Source organism: Heterodontus francisci, chromosome 6 (genome assembly GCF_036365525.1).
Source record: "Heterodontus francisci isolate sHetFra1 chromosome 6, sHetFra1.hap1, whole genome shotgun sequence".
Lineage (NCBI taxonomy): Eukaryota > Metazoa > Chordata > Chondrichthyes > Heterodontiformes > Heterodontidae > Heterodontus > Heterodontus francisci.
The window spans coordinates 647068-665673 of NC_090376.1; the positions used below are offsets into that span (position 1 = coordinate 647068).

Here is an 18606-nt window from a genome sequence, read left to right on the forward strand (position 1 = left end):
TGGAGGGGAGGTGGGGAGGTGGAGAGGCGGGGAGGGGAAGAGTTGGGGAGGTGGAGAGGTGGAGAGGGGAAGAGTTGGGGAGGTGGAGAGGTGGGGAGGTGGAGAGGTGGGGAGGTGGAGAGGTGGGTGGGTGGGGGGGTGGGGAGGTGGATAGGTGGGGGGGGTGGGGAGGTGGGGAGGTGGAGACGTGGGGAGGTGGGGAGGTGGTGAGGTGGAGAGGTGGAGAGGTGGGGAGGTGGAGAGGTGGGGAGGTGGGGAGGTGGAGAGGTGGGGAGGTGGAGAGGTGGAGAGGTGGGGAGGTGGAGAGGTGGGGAGGTGGAGAGGTGGTGAGGTGGGGAGGTGGGGAGGTGGAGAGGCGGGGAGGGGAAGAGTTGGGGAGGTGGAGAGGTGGGGAGGTGGAGAGGGGAAGAGTTGGGGAGGTGGAGAGGTGGGGAGGTGGAGAGGTGGAGAGGTGGGGAGGTGGAGAGGTGGGGTGATGGGGAGGTGGAGAGGTGGGGAGGTGGGGAGGTGGAGAGGTGGGGAGGTGGGGAGGGGAAGAGTTGGGGAGGTGGAGAGGTGGAGAGGTGGGGAGGTGGGGAGGTGGAGAGGTGGGGAGGTGGGGAGCTGGGGAGGTGGAGAGGTGGAGAGGTGGGGAGGTGGGGAGGTGGAGAGGTGGGGAGGTGGAGAGGTGGGGAGGTGGAGAGGTGGAGAGGTGGGGAGGTGGGGAGGTGGAGAGGTGGGGAGGTGGAGAGGTGGGGAGGTGGAGAGGTGGGGGGGTGGAGAGGTGGAGAGGTGGGGAGGTGGAGAGGTGGGGAGGAGGGGGGGTGGGGAGGTGGGAGGTGGAGAGGTGGGGAGGTGGAGAGGTGGGGAGGTGGAGAGGTGGGGAGGTGGGGAGGTGGAGACGTGGGGAGGTGGGGAGGTGGGGAGGTGGAGAGGTGGGTAGGTGGAGAGGTAGGGAGGGGAAGAGTTGGGGAGGTGGAGAGGTGGGGAGGTGGCGAGGTGGGGAGGGGAAGAGTTGGGGAGGTGGAGAGGTGGGGAGGTGGAGAGGTGGGGAGGTGGAGAGGTGGGGAGGTGGAGAGGTGGGGAGGTGGAGCGGTGGAGAGGTGGGGAGGTGGAGAGGTGGGGAGGTGGGGAGGTGGAGAGGTGGGGAGGTGGAGAGGTGGGAAGGTGGAGAGGTGGGGAGGTGGGGAGGTGGAGAGGTGGGGAGGTGGGGAGGTGGAGAGGTGGGGAGGTGGAGACGTGGGGAGGTGGAGAGGTGGGGAGGTGGAGAGGTGGAGAGGTGGGGAGGTGGAGAGGTGGGGAGGTGGAGACGTGGGGAGGTGGAGAGGTGGGGAGGTGGAGAGGTGGGGAGGTGGAGAGGTGGGGAGGTGGAGAGGTGGAGAGGTGGGGAGGTGGAGATGTTGGGGGGTGGAGAGGTGGAGAAGTGGGGAGGTGGAGAGGTGGGGAGGTGGAGAGTTGGGGAGGTGGAGAGGTGGGGAGGTGGGGAGGTGGAGAGGTGGGGAGGTGGGGAGGTGGGGAGGTGGAGGGGTGGGGGGGTGGGGAGGTGGGGAGGTGGGGAGGTGGGGAGGTGGAGGGGTGGGGAGTTGGGGAGGTGGAGGGGTGGGGGGGTGGGGAGGTGGAGAGGTGGGGAGGTGGAGAATTGGGGAGGTGGGGAGGTGGGGAGGTGGAGAGGTGGGGAGGTGGGGAGGTGGGGAGGTGGAGAGGTGGGGAGGTGGAGGGGTGGGGAGGTGGGGAGGTGGAGAGGTGGGGGGTGGGGAGGTGGGGAGGTGGAGGTGTGGGGGGGTGGGGAGGTGGGGAGGTGGGGAGGTGGAGGGGTGGGGAGGTGGGGAGGTGGAGAGGTGGGGAGGTTGAGAGGTGGGGAGGTGGGGAGGTGGAGAGGTGGGGAGGCGGAGAGGTGGAAAGGTGTAGGGAGGTGGGGAGGTGGGGAGGTGGAGAGGTGGGGAGGTGGAGAGGTGGAGAGGTGGAGAGGTGTAGGGAGGTGGGGAGGTGGGGAGGTGGAGAGGTGGGGAGGTGGAGAGGTGGAAAGGTGTAGGGAGGTGGAGAGGTGGAGAGGTGGGGAGGTGGAGAGGTGGGGAGGTGGGGAGGTGGAGAGGTGGGGAGGTGGAGAGGTGGGGAGGTGGAGAGGTGGGGAGGTGGGGAGGTGGAGAGGTGGAGAGGTGGGGAGGTGGAGAGGTGGGGAGGTGGGGAGGTGGAGAGATGGGGAGGTGGGGAGGTGGAGAGGTGGGGAGGTGGGGAGGTGGAGAGGTGGGGAGGTGGAGAGGTGGGGAGGTGGAGAGGTGGGGAGGTGGGGAGGTGGAGAGGTGGGGAGGTGGAGAGATGGGGAGGTGGGGAGGTGGAGAGGTGGGGAGGTGGGGAGGTGGAGAGGTGGGGAGGTGGGGAGGTGGAGAGGTGGGGAGGTGGGGAGGTGGAGAGGTGGAGAGGTGTAGGGAGGTGGGGAGGTGGGGAGGTGGAGAGGTGGGGAGGTGGAGAGGTGGAAAGGTGTAGGGAGGTGGAGAGGTGGAGAGGTGGGGAGGTGGAGAGGTGTAGGGAAGTGGAGAGGTGGGGAGGTGGAGAGGTGGGGAGGTGTAGGGAAGGTATTCCAGAGCTTGGGGCCTGGGCAACTGAAGGCACAGTCACCAATGGTGAAGCGATTAAAATCAGGGATGCTCAAGAGGCTAGAATTCCAGGAATGCAGATATCTCGGAGGGTTTGAGGGGCTGGAGGAGATTACAGCGATAGGGAGGGGTGAGGCCATGGAGGGATATGAAAACAAGGATGAGAAATTTATCAAGACATTGCTTGACCGGGAGCCAATGTAGGTCAGTGAACATAGGGGTGACAGGGGAATGGAACTTGGTGTGAGTTAGGACATGAGCAACACAGTTTTGGATGACCTCAAGTTTACGGGGGGTCGAATGTGGGAGACCAGCCAGGAGTGCATTGGACTGGTCAAGTCTAGAGGCAACAAAGGTATAAACGGGGGTTTCAGCAACAGATGAGCTAAGACAGGGACGAAGTCAGTTGATGTTATAGAGGTGGAAATAGGCAGTCTTAGTGTCAAGGTGAATATATCGTCGGAAACTCATCCCAGGGTAAAATAGAGGAGTATATAAAGTGCAGTTGTGAAATTAAAAAAGAAGCCAGGAAAGTAAAGGGTGGCCATGAAAAAATATTAACAAGGAAATCTATGTGTGCAGGCAGATTCTGTGGCCTTGGTTCTTATTGAATACTTTGCATCTGTCTTCATTAAATAGGAAGATGATGCAGACATTGTAATTAACAAAGAGGAATGTGAAATATTGGATGGCATAAACATCATGAAAGAGGTGTTTAGCATCTTTGAAAGTAAATAAATATATCATCAGGCCTGGATGAAATGTTTGCCAGGCTGTTAAGAGAAGCAGCTACATAAGGTGGTCACAGCAGCATACAGGATACTTACCGTTATTGGCCTAGGCCTCGAGGATAAGAGTGGGGAGGTTATACTGGAACTGTATAAAACACTGGTTAGGCCACAGCTACAGCATTGCATACAGTTCTGGTCATGACATAGCAGGAAGGCTACAGAGGGCACAAAGGAGACTTAAGAGGATGTTGCCAGGAATGGAGAATTTTAGCTGTGAGAAAAATATTGGATAGGCTGGGGTTGTTTTCTTTGGAACAGGGGAAGCTGAGGGGAGATTTAATTGAGGTGTATATAATGATGAAGGGCCTAGATAGAGTGGTGGATAAGAAGGACCTAATTCTATAGGGTCCCATTACCAAAGGGTCCCAATTCTATAGGATCCTAGTACTAAAGGGCCCTAATGCTATAGGATCCGAGTACTAAAGGGCCCTAATTCTATAGGGTCCCAGTACTGAAGGGTCCTAATTCGATAGGGCCACAGTATTAAAGGGCCCTAATTCTATAGGATCCCAGTTCTAAAGGGTCCTAATTCTATAGGAACCCAGTACTAAAAGGTCCTAATTCTATAGGGTCCCAGTACTTATAGGATCTGAATTCTATAGAGTCCCATATCTTTAGGAAGAAGAGCACGTTAAAATAAAAGCTCCTTTCACCAATTTATTATCCTATAGTTCTTTCGAGACTCACTCCACAGTGTAGATACTTTTCCACACTCACACTTAGATTCTCTTACACACAAAGCACATACACCTTCCACACTTAAATTCTGTCACCATCTTGCTCACACTCTCTCAATCTTACCGATGATTTCGTACTCCACACGCCCATTTTCACCAGAGTCTTTATCTGTGGCCTTAGCCATGAAGAGTGACACATGCTCCTGGTTTTCTGGTACTTGTAGCTCATAAACGTCCTTCTCGAACATTGGCCTGTTGTCATTTTCATCCTTGACAGTGATGGAAACTGTCACCGTGGCAAAATTGGGAGGACTCCCACCATCTTTAGTATAAACTAGAACAAAAGAAATTGTTAATAAATATGTGCAATCAGGTAGGTGAAAGAGACTGCATCTAGAGAGGGACAGTGGACAAGGGAGTGATAGAGAGGGAGAGAGAGTTGAGGAGAGGGAGAGCAGAGTGAGACTGGAAGAGACAATTATAGACACAATGCTGAGAAAGGGAGGGAGAGAAAGAGATACAGGTAGTGGAACAGATAGACAGAGGAAGAGGAGGAGGTGGTACAACAAAGGTCCACTAGTCTGGTTCCTGGGATGAGAGGGTTGTCCTATGATGAGAGACTGAGTAAATTAGGTCCATACTCTCTGGAGTTTCGAAGAATGAGAGGTGATCTCATTGAAACGTACAAAATTCTGAAGGGGTTTGACAGGGTAGACAAAGATTCTTTCGCTAAAGAATCTGGAACACAGGATCACAGACAAAAGATAAGGGATCAATCATTTAGGACTGAGATGAGGAGAAATGTCTTCACTCAAAGGGTTGTGAATCAGTGGAATTGCTTACCCCAGAGGGTTGTGGATGCTCCATCGTTGAGTATATTCAAGACAGACTGGTACATTTTGGATCTTTCAGGGAATCAAGGGATATGGGCAGCAGGCAAGAAGGTGAAGTTGAGTCAGAAGATCAACCATGATGGTATTGAATGGCAGAGCAGACTCGAGGGACCAAATGGTTTACTCCAGCTACTATTTCTTATGTTCTTATGTTTTTATGTAAAGGGCTGGAGAGAGAGAGATTGAACAAACAGGAAAGAAACCATGTAGAGACAGAAAGGCAGGGAGGAAATATGAGTGAGAGAAAGAAAAACAGGGAGACACAGATATATCTATCTGTAGGGCGATGGGGATCGAGCGGGGGAATAGGACCGACATAATAGCTCTGCGGAGAGCTGGCATGGACTCGATGGGCTGAATGGCTTCCTTCTGTGCCATAAATGACTCTGACTCTGTCTATCTCTGAGAGAGAGAGCGAGAGAGAGGGGAGAGGAAGACAGGGAGAGAGAGAGAGAGCAGTTGGAACAGAGGGTAAGAGATAGATTGAAAGAAAGATAGAGAGGAAGAGACCAAGAAGATGTCAGGAAGAAGGAAAGATGTGAATCTGCCTGGAGCTAGCTCACAGCATTTATCATCACTTACCTGTGATCACATGATGATCCTGTTCCTCTCTGTCCAAAACGTGACTGGTTCTTATAACACCTGTGACTGGGTCGATAGAGAAACTATTCTCCACCACCCCACCGTACCTCAGACGACCATTAGAGCCTGTGCCAATTGAAAACACAACTCATTGCAGAAAGATAAAAAAAAACACAGTACAAGAAACAGACACAATGGATGAGCTTAACACGAATAAACATGGAAAAGCCACTCAGCCCGCTGAGGGGTTCCCTCCCACTACCCATGTCCACTCTCCCCTATCACTGACTCTCTATAAACACTCCCACAGACCTCAGCAAAAATTATAGAAAATTAGGAATATTCCACAACCTTCAATCCCCACTATTCGACCATGAGATGCTGCAACTCCAAGACAGATGCTGACAACAGCAGCCCAGGAACGTGCCCTAAGGGAGTATTTCCTCAGTTGTGTGGTGTTGGTGCTTCACATCCAGTGGCCGTGCTTGGAGTGACTGTTAGCAGCTCTCTGTCACCCATCTTGACACCCCCAAATGCCTGCACACCCCCACCTTCCCTACCCCCAGACTGATTTGTTTATCTGTCGAATGACTAGTTACCTTGGTCCCTGTCAGTGGCATGGAGCTGGATGACCAGCATGCCTGCTGATTGATTCTCCATGACACTTGCTTCATATGCTGTCTCATCAAACCTTGGCACGTCATCATTGACATCAATCACCTGAATGTGGAGAAGCTGAATGGCTGAGTGTTGGAATGTGCCATGATCAGAAGCCTCGACTGTCAGGTTAAACCAACTCTGCTCTTCACAATCCAGCCTTTTCACAATGGACAAAGCCCCTGGAATCAAACAGGCAACTGCATCAGTGAGCAGCCATTCAAACAACCTTGTCATCCCAACATCCGCAAGACTTTGCCAAGGTCAGGTTCTGGGGACAGTACAATTGACGCAAGGGTCAATGGGGAGAAGGAGTAAACTGGGGTAATTGGGACGAATGCAGTGTAATTGGGGATAGTTGGGGGTGATGGGGGTACCGAGGGAGTAATCGGAAGAAGATCAGAAGGGTTTTGGGGGAAATTGGGAGTTCATGGGGGGTAATCGGGAGCACATTGGGAGGATATTGGAGGTAATTGGGATAATCTGGGGTTAATAGGGGGATATTAGGGAACCCTGTGACTCTCGAACACCACCACTCAGTTCCGTACCTGTATTTGGATTCAGCAGAAACTTGCTGCCTCCAAGGCCAGACTTTATCCGGTAACTAACTCGACCGTTTTCTCCCAGATCAGCATCCTGGGCAACGACATAGGAAACAATCGTGCCGACAGGCTGATCTTCCATCACATTCAGCACTGGCGGGGACAGGAAGTGGGGGCTGTTATCATTCTCATCAGTCACAAATACACGCACAGTCACCGCTGAGGACCTGCGCTGGGAGTTGTTAACTGCTTGGTCCGTGGCCTGTACCACGAGAAGGAAGAACGGAGTGAGCTCACGGTCAATGGTTGCTCCTGCTGTCAGCACCCCAGTAATTGGATCAATCCAGAGGAAGGTGCCTGGGGGGGTCTGCTGGAGAACTGAGTATCGCACCTCACTGTTGGGGCCACTTCCATCTTTATCAACTGCTTGGAAGGTATAAACAGAGGCACCAATTTCTGCATTCTCACTGATGACAACAGTGATTGGATCCTCAGGAAACTGTGGTGCGTATTCGTTGCGATCCTCGATATCGATTTCTACAATAGTAACAGTGCTGTGAGGAAAACCAGTGCTCAGATCATCGATCGCAATCTCCAGCTGGTAATGTGAGCCCAACTCGTAATCCAGCTCCTGGGCCAGGTAGATGTTACCCGTCACCCTGTCCACCACAAATCGCCCGTCCACATCCGTCCCCCCAACCACAGTGTAGGTCAGCTGCCCATCCGCACGTGTCAATAGGTCCTGGGACGCCACTGAACCAATCACAGAGCCTGGGGCCATTCCCTCAATGGATTTGAATGTGACTGTGCTACTGCCAGATTGAGGCAAATTGCTGTGGGAGCTCAGTACCTAATGGGTTAAACAAAAGCAAGTTAAAAGAGGATATCAATGCAGGGAAGCTGGATGAACACGCGAGGGAGAAAGGAATAGAAGGATACGCTGATGGGCTGAGATGAGTAGGGGGTGGGAAGAGGCTCGTGTGGAGCACCTGTTTCTCTGCTGTACACACGATGTGATTCTGTGCAAAAGTGGGATTGAAAGTGAGAACAACTTGGAAATGAAAACAAGCACAGAAGACAGAACGTTCCAGATATCATTCTTCCCTCCTCTACCTTAATGCATTTACATAGCATCATTAATGTTGTAAAATGTCCCGAGGCTCTTCAAAGGAGCAATTATCAAACAGAATTTGACATTGAGCAAGGTTAAACAGGTGACCAAAAGCTTGGCCAAACATGTTGGTTTTAAGAAACGTCTTAAACGTGAAGAACAAAACAAAGAACAGTACAGCACAGGAACAGGCCATTCGGCCCTCCAAGCCTGCGCCAAACTTGATGCCTGCCTAAACTAAAACCTTCTGCACTTCCGGGGACCGTATCCCTCTATTCCCATCCTATTTATGTATTTGTCAAGACGCCTCTTAAACGTCGCTATCGTACCGCTTCCACCACCTCCCCCGGCAGCAAGTTCCAGGCACTCACCACCCTCTGTGTAAAGAACTTGCCTCGCACATCCCCTCTAAACTTTGCCCCTCGCACCTTAAACCTATGTCCCCTAGTAACTGACTCTTCCACCCTGGGAAAAAGCTTCTGACTATCCACTCTGTCCATGCCGCTCATAACTTTGTAAACCTCTATCATGTCGCCCCTCCAACTCCGTCGTTCCAGTGAAAACAATCCAAGTTTATCTAACCTCTCATAGCTAATGCCCTCCAGACCAGGCAACATCCTGGTAAACCTCTTCTGTACCCTCTCCAAAGCCTCCACGTCCTTCTGGTAGTGTGGCGACCAGAATTGCACGCAATATTCTAAGTGTGGCCTAACTAAAGTTCTGCACAGCTGCAGCATGACTTGCCAATTTTTATACTCTGTGCCCCGACCGATGAAGGCAAGCATGCCGTATGCCTTCTTGACTACCTTATCCACCTGCGTTGCCACTTACAGTGACCTGTGGACCTGTACGCCCAGATCTCTCTGCCTGTCAATACTCCTAAGGGTTCTGCCATTTACTATATACTTTCCACCTGCATTAGACCTTCCAAAATGCATTACCTCACATTTGTCCGGATTAAACTCCATCTGCCATTTCTCCGTCCAAGTCTCCAAACGATCTATATCCTGCTGTATCCTCTGACAATCCTCATCATTATCCGCAACTCCACCAACCTTTGTGTCGTCCGCAAACTTACTAATCAGACCAGCTACATTTTCCTCCAAATCTTTTATATATACTAGAAACAGCAAAGGTCCCAGCACTGATCCCTGCGGAACACCACCAGTCACATCCCTCCATTCAGAAAAACACCCATCCACTGATACCCTCTGTCTTCTATGACTGAGCCAGTTCTGTATCCATCTTGCCAGCTCACCTCTGATCCCGTGTGACTTCCCCTTTTGTACCAGTCTGCCATGAGGGACCTTGTCAAAGGCTTTACTAAAGTCCATATAGATAACAAAGACTCTGCTTCCACTGCCTTTTCACAGGATCACAGAATAATACACTGCAGAAGAGGCCCTTCGGCCCATCGGGTCTGCACCGATGCATTAAAGACATCTGACCTGTCTACCTAATCCCATTTGCCAGCACTTGGCCCATAGCCTTGAATGTTATGACGTGCCAAGTGCTCATCCAGGTACTTTTTAAAGGATGTGAGGCAACCTGCCTCTACCACCCTCCCAGGCAGTGCATTCCAGACTGTCACCACCCTCTGGGTAAAAAAGTTCTTCCTCAAGTCCCCCTTAAACCTCCCACCCCTCACCTTAAACTTGTGACCCCTCGTAACTGACCATTCAACTAAGGGGAACAGCTGCTCCCTATCCACCCTGTCCATGCCCCTCATAATCTTGTGCACCTCGATCAGGTCACCCCTCAGTCTTCTCTGTTCCAGTGAAAACAACCCAAGCCTACCCAACTTCTCTTCATAGCTTAAATGTTCCATCCCAGGCAACATCCTGGTGAATCGCCACTGCACCCCCTCCAATACAATCACATCCTTCCTATAATGTGGTGACCAGAATTGCACACAGTACTCCAGCTGTGGCCTTACCAAAGTTCCGTACAACTCCAACATGACCTCCCTGCTTTTGTAATCTATGCCTCGATTGATAAAGGCAAATGTCTCATATGCCTTTTTCACCACCCTGTTAACCTGCCCTTCTGCCTTCAGAGATCTATGGACAAACACGCCAAGGTCCCTTTGTTCCTCAGAACTTCCCAGTGTCAGGCCATTCATTGAATACTTCCGTGTCACATTACTCCTTCCAAAGTGCATCACCTCACACTTTTCAGGGTTAAATTCCATCTGCCACTTTTCTGCCCATTTGACCATCCCGTCTATATCTTCCTGTAACCTAAGACACTCCACCTCACTGTTAACCACTCGGCCAATCTTTGTGTCATCCGCGAACTTACTGATCCTACCCCCCACATAGTCATCTATGTCGTTTATATAAATGACAAACAAAAGGGGACCCAGCACAGATCCCTGTGGTACGCCACTGGACACTGGCTTCCAGTCACTAAAACAGCCGTCTGTCATCACTCTCTCTCTCTCTCCTGCAGCTAAGCCAATTTTGAATCCACCTTCTCAAGTTACCCTGTACCCCATGTGCATTTGCCTTCTTGATAAGTCTCCCATGTGGGACCTTGTCAAAGGCTTTGCTGAAATCTATGTAAACTACATCAACTGCAGTACCCTCATCTACACACCTGGTCACATGCTCAAAAAATTCAATCAAATTTGTTCGGCATGACCTCCCTCTGACAAAGCCATGCTGACTATTCCTAATCAAATTTTGCCTCTCCAAGTGGAGATAGATTCTCTCCTTCAGAATTTTCTCCCAATAGTTTCCCTACCACTGACGTGAGACTCACTGGTCTGTAGTTCCCTGGCTTATCTCTACAACCTTTCTTAAATAAAAATTTGAGGAAGAGAATTCCAGATTCACGACCGTCTGAGAGAAAATTTTTTTTCTCATCTCTGTCTTCAATAGGCAACCTCTTATTTTTAAACAGTGATCCCTAATTCGAGATTCTCCCACAAGGGGAAGTATCCTTTCCACATCCACCCTGTCAAGACCCCTCAGGATCTTATATGTTTCAATCAAGTTGCCTCTTACTCTTCTAAACTCCAGCAGATACAAGCTTAGCCTGTCCAATCTTTCCTCATTAGACAACCCACCCATTCCAGATATTAGTCTGGTAAACCTTCTCTGTACTGCCTCCAACGCATTTACATCCTTCCTTAAATAAGGAGACCAGTACTGTACACAGTACTCCAGATGTGGTCTCACCAAAGACCTGTATAGTACAAGATTCCTTGGGTGAATTTGCCGAGTTACTGAGCATGGTCCAGGGAGTTAATCCCTTTGAGCTCTTGGCTAAATTTGCCTGAAGCAGACGAGGGAAAGGAGTCTCTTATCCCATCGTTCTCTTATCCCATCATCGTTGATGGTGGAGGGCTGGGTAATGTACTCCTGAACACTCTCTGAACAGATCAAACAGCTGTCAAATTGCTTTCACTCCTTTTGGGGAAGGTTTATACACCTGAACACGGACAGCGAGGGAAGTGGTCTGAGAAGGATGTCCACGGTCACTGGCCAGCACCGTTAATTCATACTCATGTCTCTCGGGCCTGCGTAGCACTGCTGCTGTCCTAAGTTCACCAGATGTGGGGTGGAGAGAGAACTGCTGCGCCCAGGATCCTGGAGGGAAAGAGACAGAGAGAGAGACAGACATGGGTGAGGCATAAAATAACAGACGTGTTTGAATAATCGTGTAAACTGGGTGATAGTGAACTGGCAGCTCACTTCCCATAAGACAAAGATAGAGAGTGTACACCACAGTCCCTTTCTGTGAACAGAGAAACAGAAGGTGGCCATTCAGCCCATCAATCCTGTTCTGCCATTCAATGAGATTATGGCTGATATGCATCTTAACTCAATTTACCCGCCTTGGTTCTGTAACTCTGAATCCCCTTACCCAACAATAATCTATCGAGCTCAGTTTTCAATTTTTGCTCTTGAGCTCCAGACTTAACAGCTTTTTGTGGGAGAGAGTTCCAGATTTCCACAGCTCCTTGTTTTTTTTTATTTGTTCGGGGATGTGGGCATCGCTGGCCAGGCCAGCATTTATTGCCCAGCCCTAATTGCCTTTGAGAAGGTGGTGGTGAGCTGCCTTCCTGAACTGCTGCAGTCCTTGTGAGGTAGGTACACCCACAGTGTTGTTAGGAAGGGAGTTCCAGGATTTTGACCCAGCAACAGTGAAGGAACGGCGATATAGTTCCAAGTCAGAATGGTGTGCGATTTGGAGGGGAACTTGCAGGTGATGGTGTTCCCATGCACTTGCTGCCCTTGTCCTTCTAGTTGGTAGCGGTGGCGGGTTTGGAAGGTGCTGTCTAAGGAGCCTTGGTACGTTGCTGCAGTGCATCTTGTAGATGGTACACACTGCTGCCACTGTGTGCGGTGGTGGAGGGAGTGAATGTTTGTGGATGGGGTGCCAATCAAGTGGGCTGCTTTGTCCTGGATGGTGTCCAGCATCTTGAGTGTTGTTGGAGCTGCAGCCATCCAGGCAAGTGGAGAATATTCCATCACACTCCTGACTTTTGCCTTGTTGATGGTGGACAGGCTTTAGGGACATACAAGCTTATGAATTAGGAGCAGGAGTAGGCCACTCGGCCCCTCAAGCCTTCTCTGCCATTTAATAAGATCATGGCTGATCTGATTATAACCTCGATTCCACATTTCTACCACATCCGATAACCTTCCACCCCCTTGCTTATCAAGAATCTGTCTCCCTTTGCCTTAAAAATATTCAAAGACTCTGTTTCCACTGCCTTCTGAGGAAGAGAATTCCAAAGACTCACGACCTTCTGAGAGAAAAAATTTCTCATCTCTATTAAATGGGCGACCCCTTATTTCTAAACAGTGATCCCTAGTTCTAGATTCTCCCACAAGAGGAAGCATCTATTCCACATCTACCTTGTCAAGACCCCTCAGGATCTGATATGTTTCAATCAAGTCGCCTCTTACTCTTCTAAATTCCAGTGGATACAAACCTAGCCTGTCCAACCTTTCCTCATAAGACAACCTGCCCATTCCAGGTATTAGTCTAGTAAACCTTCTCTGAACTGCTTTCAATGCATTTATATCCTTCCTTAAATAAGGAGACCAATACTGTACACAGTACTCAAGATATGATCTCACCAATGTTCTGTATAACTGAAGCATAACCTCCCTACTTTTGTATTCAATTCCCCTCGCAATAAATGATAACATTCTATTAGCTTTCCAAATTAGTTGCTGTACCTGCATACTAACCTTTTGCTATTCATGCACTAGGACACCCAGATCCCTCTGCAACCCAGAGCTCTGCAATCTCTCACCATTTAGATAATATGCTTATTTTTTATTCTTCCTGCCAAAGTGGACAATTTCACACTTTCTCACATTATACTCCATTTGCCAGATCTTTGCCCACTCACTTAACCTATTTTTTAAAATTCATTCATGGGATGTGGGCGTTGCTGGCTAGGCCAGCATTTATTGCCCATCCCTAATTGCCCTTGAGAAGGTGGTGGTGAGCTGCCTTCTTGAACTGCTGCAGTCCATGTGAGGTAGGTACACCCACAGTGCTGTTAGGAAGGAAGTTCCAGGATTTTGACCCAGCAACAGTGAAGGAACAGCGATATAGTTCCAAGTCAGGATGGTGTGTGACTTGGAGGGGAACTTGCAGGTGGTGATGTTCCCATGCATCTGCTGTTGGTAGAGATCACGGGTTTGGAAGGTGTTGTCTAAGGAGCCTTGGTGCATTGCTGCAGTGCATCTTGTAGATGGTACATTCTACTGCCATTGTGCACTGGTGGTGGAGGGAGTGAATGTTTGTAGATGGGGTGCCAATCAAGCAGGCTGCTTTGTCCTGGATGATATCGAGCATCTTGAGTGCTGTTAGAGCTGTACCCATCCAGGCAAGTGGAGAATATTCCATCACACTCCTGATTTGTACCTTGTAGATGGTGGACAGGCTTTGGGGAGTCAGGAGGTGAGTTACTCGCCTCAGGATTCCTAGCCTCTGACCTGCTCTTGTAGCCACTGTATTTATATGGCTACTCCAGTTCAGTTTTTGGTCAATGGTAGCCCCTAGGACGTTGATAGTGGGGAATTCAGCGATGGTAATGCCATCTATATCCCTTTGTAGCCTCCTTATGTCCTCTCACAACTGACTTTCCTACCTATCTTTCTGTCATCAGCAAATTTAGCAACCATACCTTCGGTCCCTTCATCCAAGTCATTTATATAAATTGTAAAAAGTTGAGGCCCCAGCACATATCCCTGTGGCACACCACTTGTTACATTTTGCCAACCAGAAAATGACCCATTTATGCCTACTCTCTGTTTCCTGTTAGCTAGCCAATCTTCTATCCATGCCAATATGTTACCCCCTACACCATGAGCTTTTATTTTTTGCAATAACCTTTGATGTGGCACCTTATCAAATGCCTTCTGGAAATCTAAGTACAATATATCCACCAGTTCCCTTTTATCCACAGTACGTTACCTCTTCAAAGAACTCCAATAAATTGGTTAAGCATGATTTCCCTTTCACAAAACCATGTGGACTCTGCCTGATTACTTTGAATTTTTCTAAATGCCCTGCTACAACATCTTTAATAATAGCTTCCAACATTTTCCCTAAGACAGATGTTAAGCTAACTGGCCTGTAGTTTCCTGCTTTCTGTCTCCCTCCCTTTTTGAATAAAGGAGTTTCATTCGCTATTTTCCAATCTCGTGGAACCTTCCCTGAATCTAGGGAATTTTGGAAAATTAAAACTAACGCATCAACTATCTCACTAGCCACTTCTTTTAACACCCTAGAATGAAATCCATCAGGACCCGGGGACTTGTCAGCCCACAGCCCCAACAATTTGTTCAGTACCACTTCCCTGGTGATTGTAATTTCTTGAGTTCCTCCCTCCCTTCCATTTCCTGATTTACAGCCGATACTGGGATGTTACTTGTATCCTCAATAGTGAAGACCGATTAAAAATATCTGTTCAATTCATCTGCCATTCCATATTATCCATTATTAATTCCCCAGACTCACTTTCTTTCGGACCAACGCTCACTTTGTTAACTCTCTTTTTTGAATATCTATAGAAACTCTTATCTGTTTTTATATTTCTAGCTATTTTTCTTTGATACTCAAATTTTTCCCTCCTTATTACTCTTTTATTCGTTCTTTGCTGTTTTTTATATTCTGTCTGATCTTGACCTGCCTCCCATCTTTGCGCAATTATAGGCTTTTTCTCTAAGTCTGATACTATCTTTAACTTTTTTCGTAAACCATGGATGGTGGGTCCTCCCCTTGGAGTTTTTCTTTCTCATTGGAATGTATCTATTCTGTGTATTCTGAAATATCCCCTTAAATGTCTGCCACTGCATTTCTATTGACCTATCCCTTAACCTAATAGCTAGCAATAGTTATAGGAGACTCTATAGTCAGGGGCACAGATAGGCGCTTCTGTGGACGTGAAAGAGACTCCAGGATGGTATGTTGCCTCCCTGGTGCCAGGGTCAAGGATGTCTCTGAACGGTTAGGGGGCATTCTGAAGGGTGAGGGTGAACAGCCAGAGGTTGTGGTACACATCGGTACCAATGGCATAGGCAGGAAGAGTGACGAGGTCCTGCAGGGGGAGTTGAGGGAGTTAGGTAGAAAGTTAAAAGACAGGACCTCTACAAAGAACAAAGAACAGTACAGCACAGGAACAGGCCATTCGGCCCTCCATGCCTGCGCCGATCTTGATGCCTGCCTAAACTAAAACCTTCTGCACTTCCAGGGACCATATCCCTCTATTCCCATCCTATTCATGTATTTGTCAAGATGCCTCATAAACGTCATTATCGTACCTGCTTCCACCACCTCCACCGGCAGCAAGTTCCAGGCACTCACCACCCTCTGTGTAAAGAACTTGCCTCGCACATCCCCTCTAAACTTTGCCCCTCTCACCTTAAACCTATGTCCCTTAGTAACTGACTCTTCCACCCTGGGAAAAAGCTTCTGACTATCCACTCTGTCCATGCCACTCATAACTTTGTAAACCTCTATCATGTCACCCCTCCACCTCCGTTGTTCCAGTGAAAACAATCCGAGTTTTTCCAACCTCTCCTCATAGTTAATGCCCTCCAGACCAGGCAACATCCTGGTAAACCTCCTCTGTACCCTCTCCAAAGCCTCCATGTCCTTCTGGTAGTGTGGCGACCAGAATTTCACGCAATATTCTAAGTGTGGCCTAACTAAAGTTCTGTACAGCTGCAGCATGACTTGCCAATTTTTATACTCTATGCCCCGACCGATGAAGGCAAGCATGCCGAATGCCTTCTTGATTACCTTATCCACCTGCGTTGCCTCTTTCAGTGACCTGTGGACTTGAACGCCCAGATCTCTCTGCATGTCAATACTCCAAAGGGTTCTGCCATTTACTGTATACTTCCCACCTGCATTAGATCTTCCAAAATGCATTACCTCACATTTGTCCGGATTAAACTCCATCTGCCATTTCACCGCCCAAGTCTCCAACCGATCTATATCCTACTGTATCCTCTGACAATCCTCATCACTATCCGCAACTCCACCAACCTTTGTTTCGTCCGCAAACTTACTAAACTTACTCTCGGGTTGTAATCTCTGGATTACTCCCTGTGCCACGTGCCAGTGAGGCTAGAAATAGAAAGATAGTGCAGCTAAACATGTGGCTGAACAGCTGGTGTAGAAGGGAGGGTTTCAGATATCTGGATCATTGGGATCTCTTCAGGGACAGATGGGACCTGTACAAGAAGGACGGGTTGCATCTAAACTGGACGGGCACAAATATCCTGGCTGTGAGGTTTGCTAGCGTCACTCGGGAGGGTTTAAACTAGTGTGGCAGGGGGGTGGGAACCAGAGCAGTAGGACAGCAAGTGAAATAAATGAGGGGGAACTAGTGAATAAGGCCAGTAAGACTGAGAGGAAGAGCAGGCAGGGAGATGTTGCTGAGCACAGCAGGACTGGTGGTCTGAAGTGCATTTGTTTCAATGCAAGAAGTATAACAGGTAAGGCAGATGAACTTAGAGCTTGGATTAGTACTTGGAACTATGATGTTGTTGCTATTACAGAGACTTGGTTGAGGGAAGGACAGGATTGGCAGCTAAATGTTCCGGGATTCAGAATCTTCAGGCGGGATAGAGGGGGATGTAAAAGGGGTGGGGGAGTTGCATTACTTGTTAAGGAGAATATCACAGCTGGACTGCGGGAGGACACCTCAGAGGGGTTGTGCAGCGAGGCAATATGGATGGAGCTCAGGAATAGGAAGGGTGCAGTCACGATGTTGGGGGTTTACTACAGGTCTCCCAACAGCCAGCGGGAGGTAGAGGAGCAGATATGTAGACAGATTTTGGAAAGATGTAAAGGTAACAGGGTTGTAGTGGTGGGTGATTTTAACTTCCCCTATATTGACTGGGACTCACTTCGTGCTCGGGGCTTGGATGGGGCAGAATTTGTAAGGAGCATCCAGGGGGGCTTCTTGAAACAATATGTAGATAGTCCAACTAGGGATGGGGCCGTACTGGACCTGGTATTGGGGAATGAGCCCGGCCAGGTGGTCGAAGTTTCAGTAGGGGAGCATTTCGGGAACAGTGACCATAATTCCGTAAGTTTTAAGGTACTTGTGGATAAGGATAAGAGTAGTCCTCGGGCGAAGGTGCTAAATTGGGGGAAAGCTAATTAAAACAATATTAGGCAGGAACTGAAGAATTTAGATTGGGAGCGGCTGTTTGAGGGTAAATCAACATCTGACATGTGGGAGTCTTTCAAATGTCAGTTGATTAGAATCCAGGACCAGCATGTTCCTGTGAGGAAGAAGGATAAGTTTGGCAAGTTTCGGGAACCTTGGATAACGCGGGATATTGGAGCCTAGTCCAAAAGAAAAAGGAAGCATTCGTAAGGGCTGGAAGGCTAGGAACAGACGATTCCCTTGAGGAATATAAAGACACTAGGAAAGAACTTAAGCAAGGAGTCAGGAGGGGTAAAAGGGGTCATGAAAAGTCATTGGCAAACAGGATTAAGGAAAATCCCAAGCCTTTTTATACATATATAAAGAGTAAGAGGGTAACTAGGGAAAGGGTTGGCCCACTCAAGGACAGAGATGGGAATCTACATGTGGAGCCAGAGGAAATGGGTGAGGTACTAAATGAGTACTTTGCATCAGTATTCACCAAAGAGAAGGACTTGGTGGATGATGAGCCTAGGGAAGGGAGTGTAGATAGTCTCAGTCATCTCATTATCAAAAAGGAGGAGGTGTTGGGTGTCTTGCAACGTATTAAGGTAGATAAGTCCACAGGGCCTGATGGGATCTACCCCAGAATACTGAGGGAGGCAAGGGAAGAAATTGCTGGGGCCTTGACAGAAATCTTTGCATCCTCATTGCTTACAGGTGAGGTCCCAGAGGACTGGAGAATAGCCAATGTTGTTCCTTTGTTTAAGAAGGATAGCAAGAATAATCCAGGAAATTATAGGTCGGTGAGCTTTACGTCAGTGGTAGGGAAATTATTAGAGAGGATTCTTCGGGACAGGATTTACTCCCATTTGGAAACAAATGGACTTATTAGCGAGAGGCAGCATGGTTTTGTGAAGGGGAGGTCGTGTCTCACTAATTTGATAGAGTTTTTTGAGGAAGTGACAAAGATGATTGATGAAGGAAGGGCAGTGGATGTTATCTATATGGACTTCAGTAAAGCCTCTGACAAGGTCCCTCATGGCAGACTGGTACAAAAGGTGAAGTCACACGGGATCAGAGGTGAGCTGGAAAGATGGATACAGAACTGGCTCAGTCATAGAAGACAGAGGGTAGCAGTGGAAT

At 49.1% G+C, this 18606-nt stretch overlaps 1 protein-coding gene across 1 annotated transcript in view; it reads right to left on the reverse strand.

Annotated features, from left to right (window-relative positions):
• The window catches only part of LOC137371067 (protocadherin-16-like), a 579474-nt gene that overhangs the window by 177500 nt on the left and 383368 nt on the right, over nucleotides 1-18606 (reverse strand). Inside the window, exons 8-12 of the mRNA XM_068032966.1 lie at nucleotides 11262-11419; nucleotides 6722-7565; nucleotides 6116-6355; nucleotides 5517-5642; nucleotides 4166-4375 (exon numbers count right to left, since the gene is read on the reverse strand). Of these exons, the coding sequence (XP_067889067.1) occupies nucleotides 4166-4375; nucleotides 5517-5642; nucleotides 6116-6355; nucleotides 6722-7565; nucleotides 11262-11419 (1578 nt within the window). The remainder of the gene's footprint in view (nucleotides 1-4165; nucleotides 4376-5516; nucleotides 5643-6115; nucleotides 6356-6721; nucleotides 7566-11261; nucleotides 11420-18606) is intronic.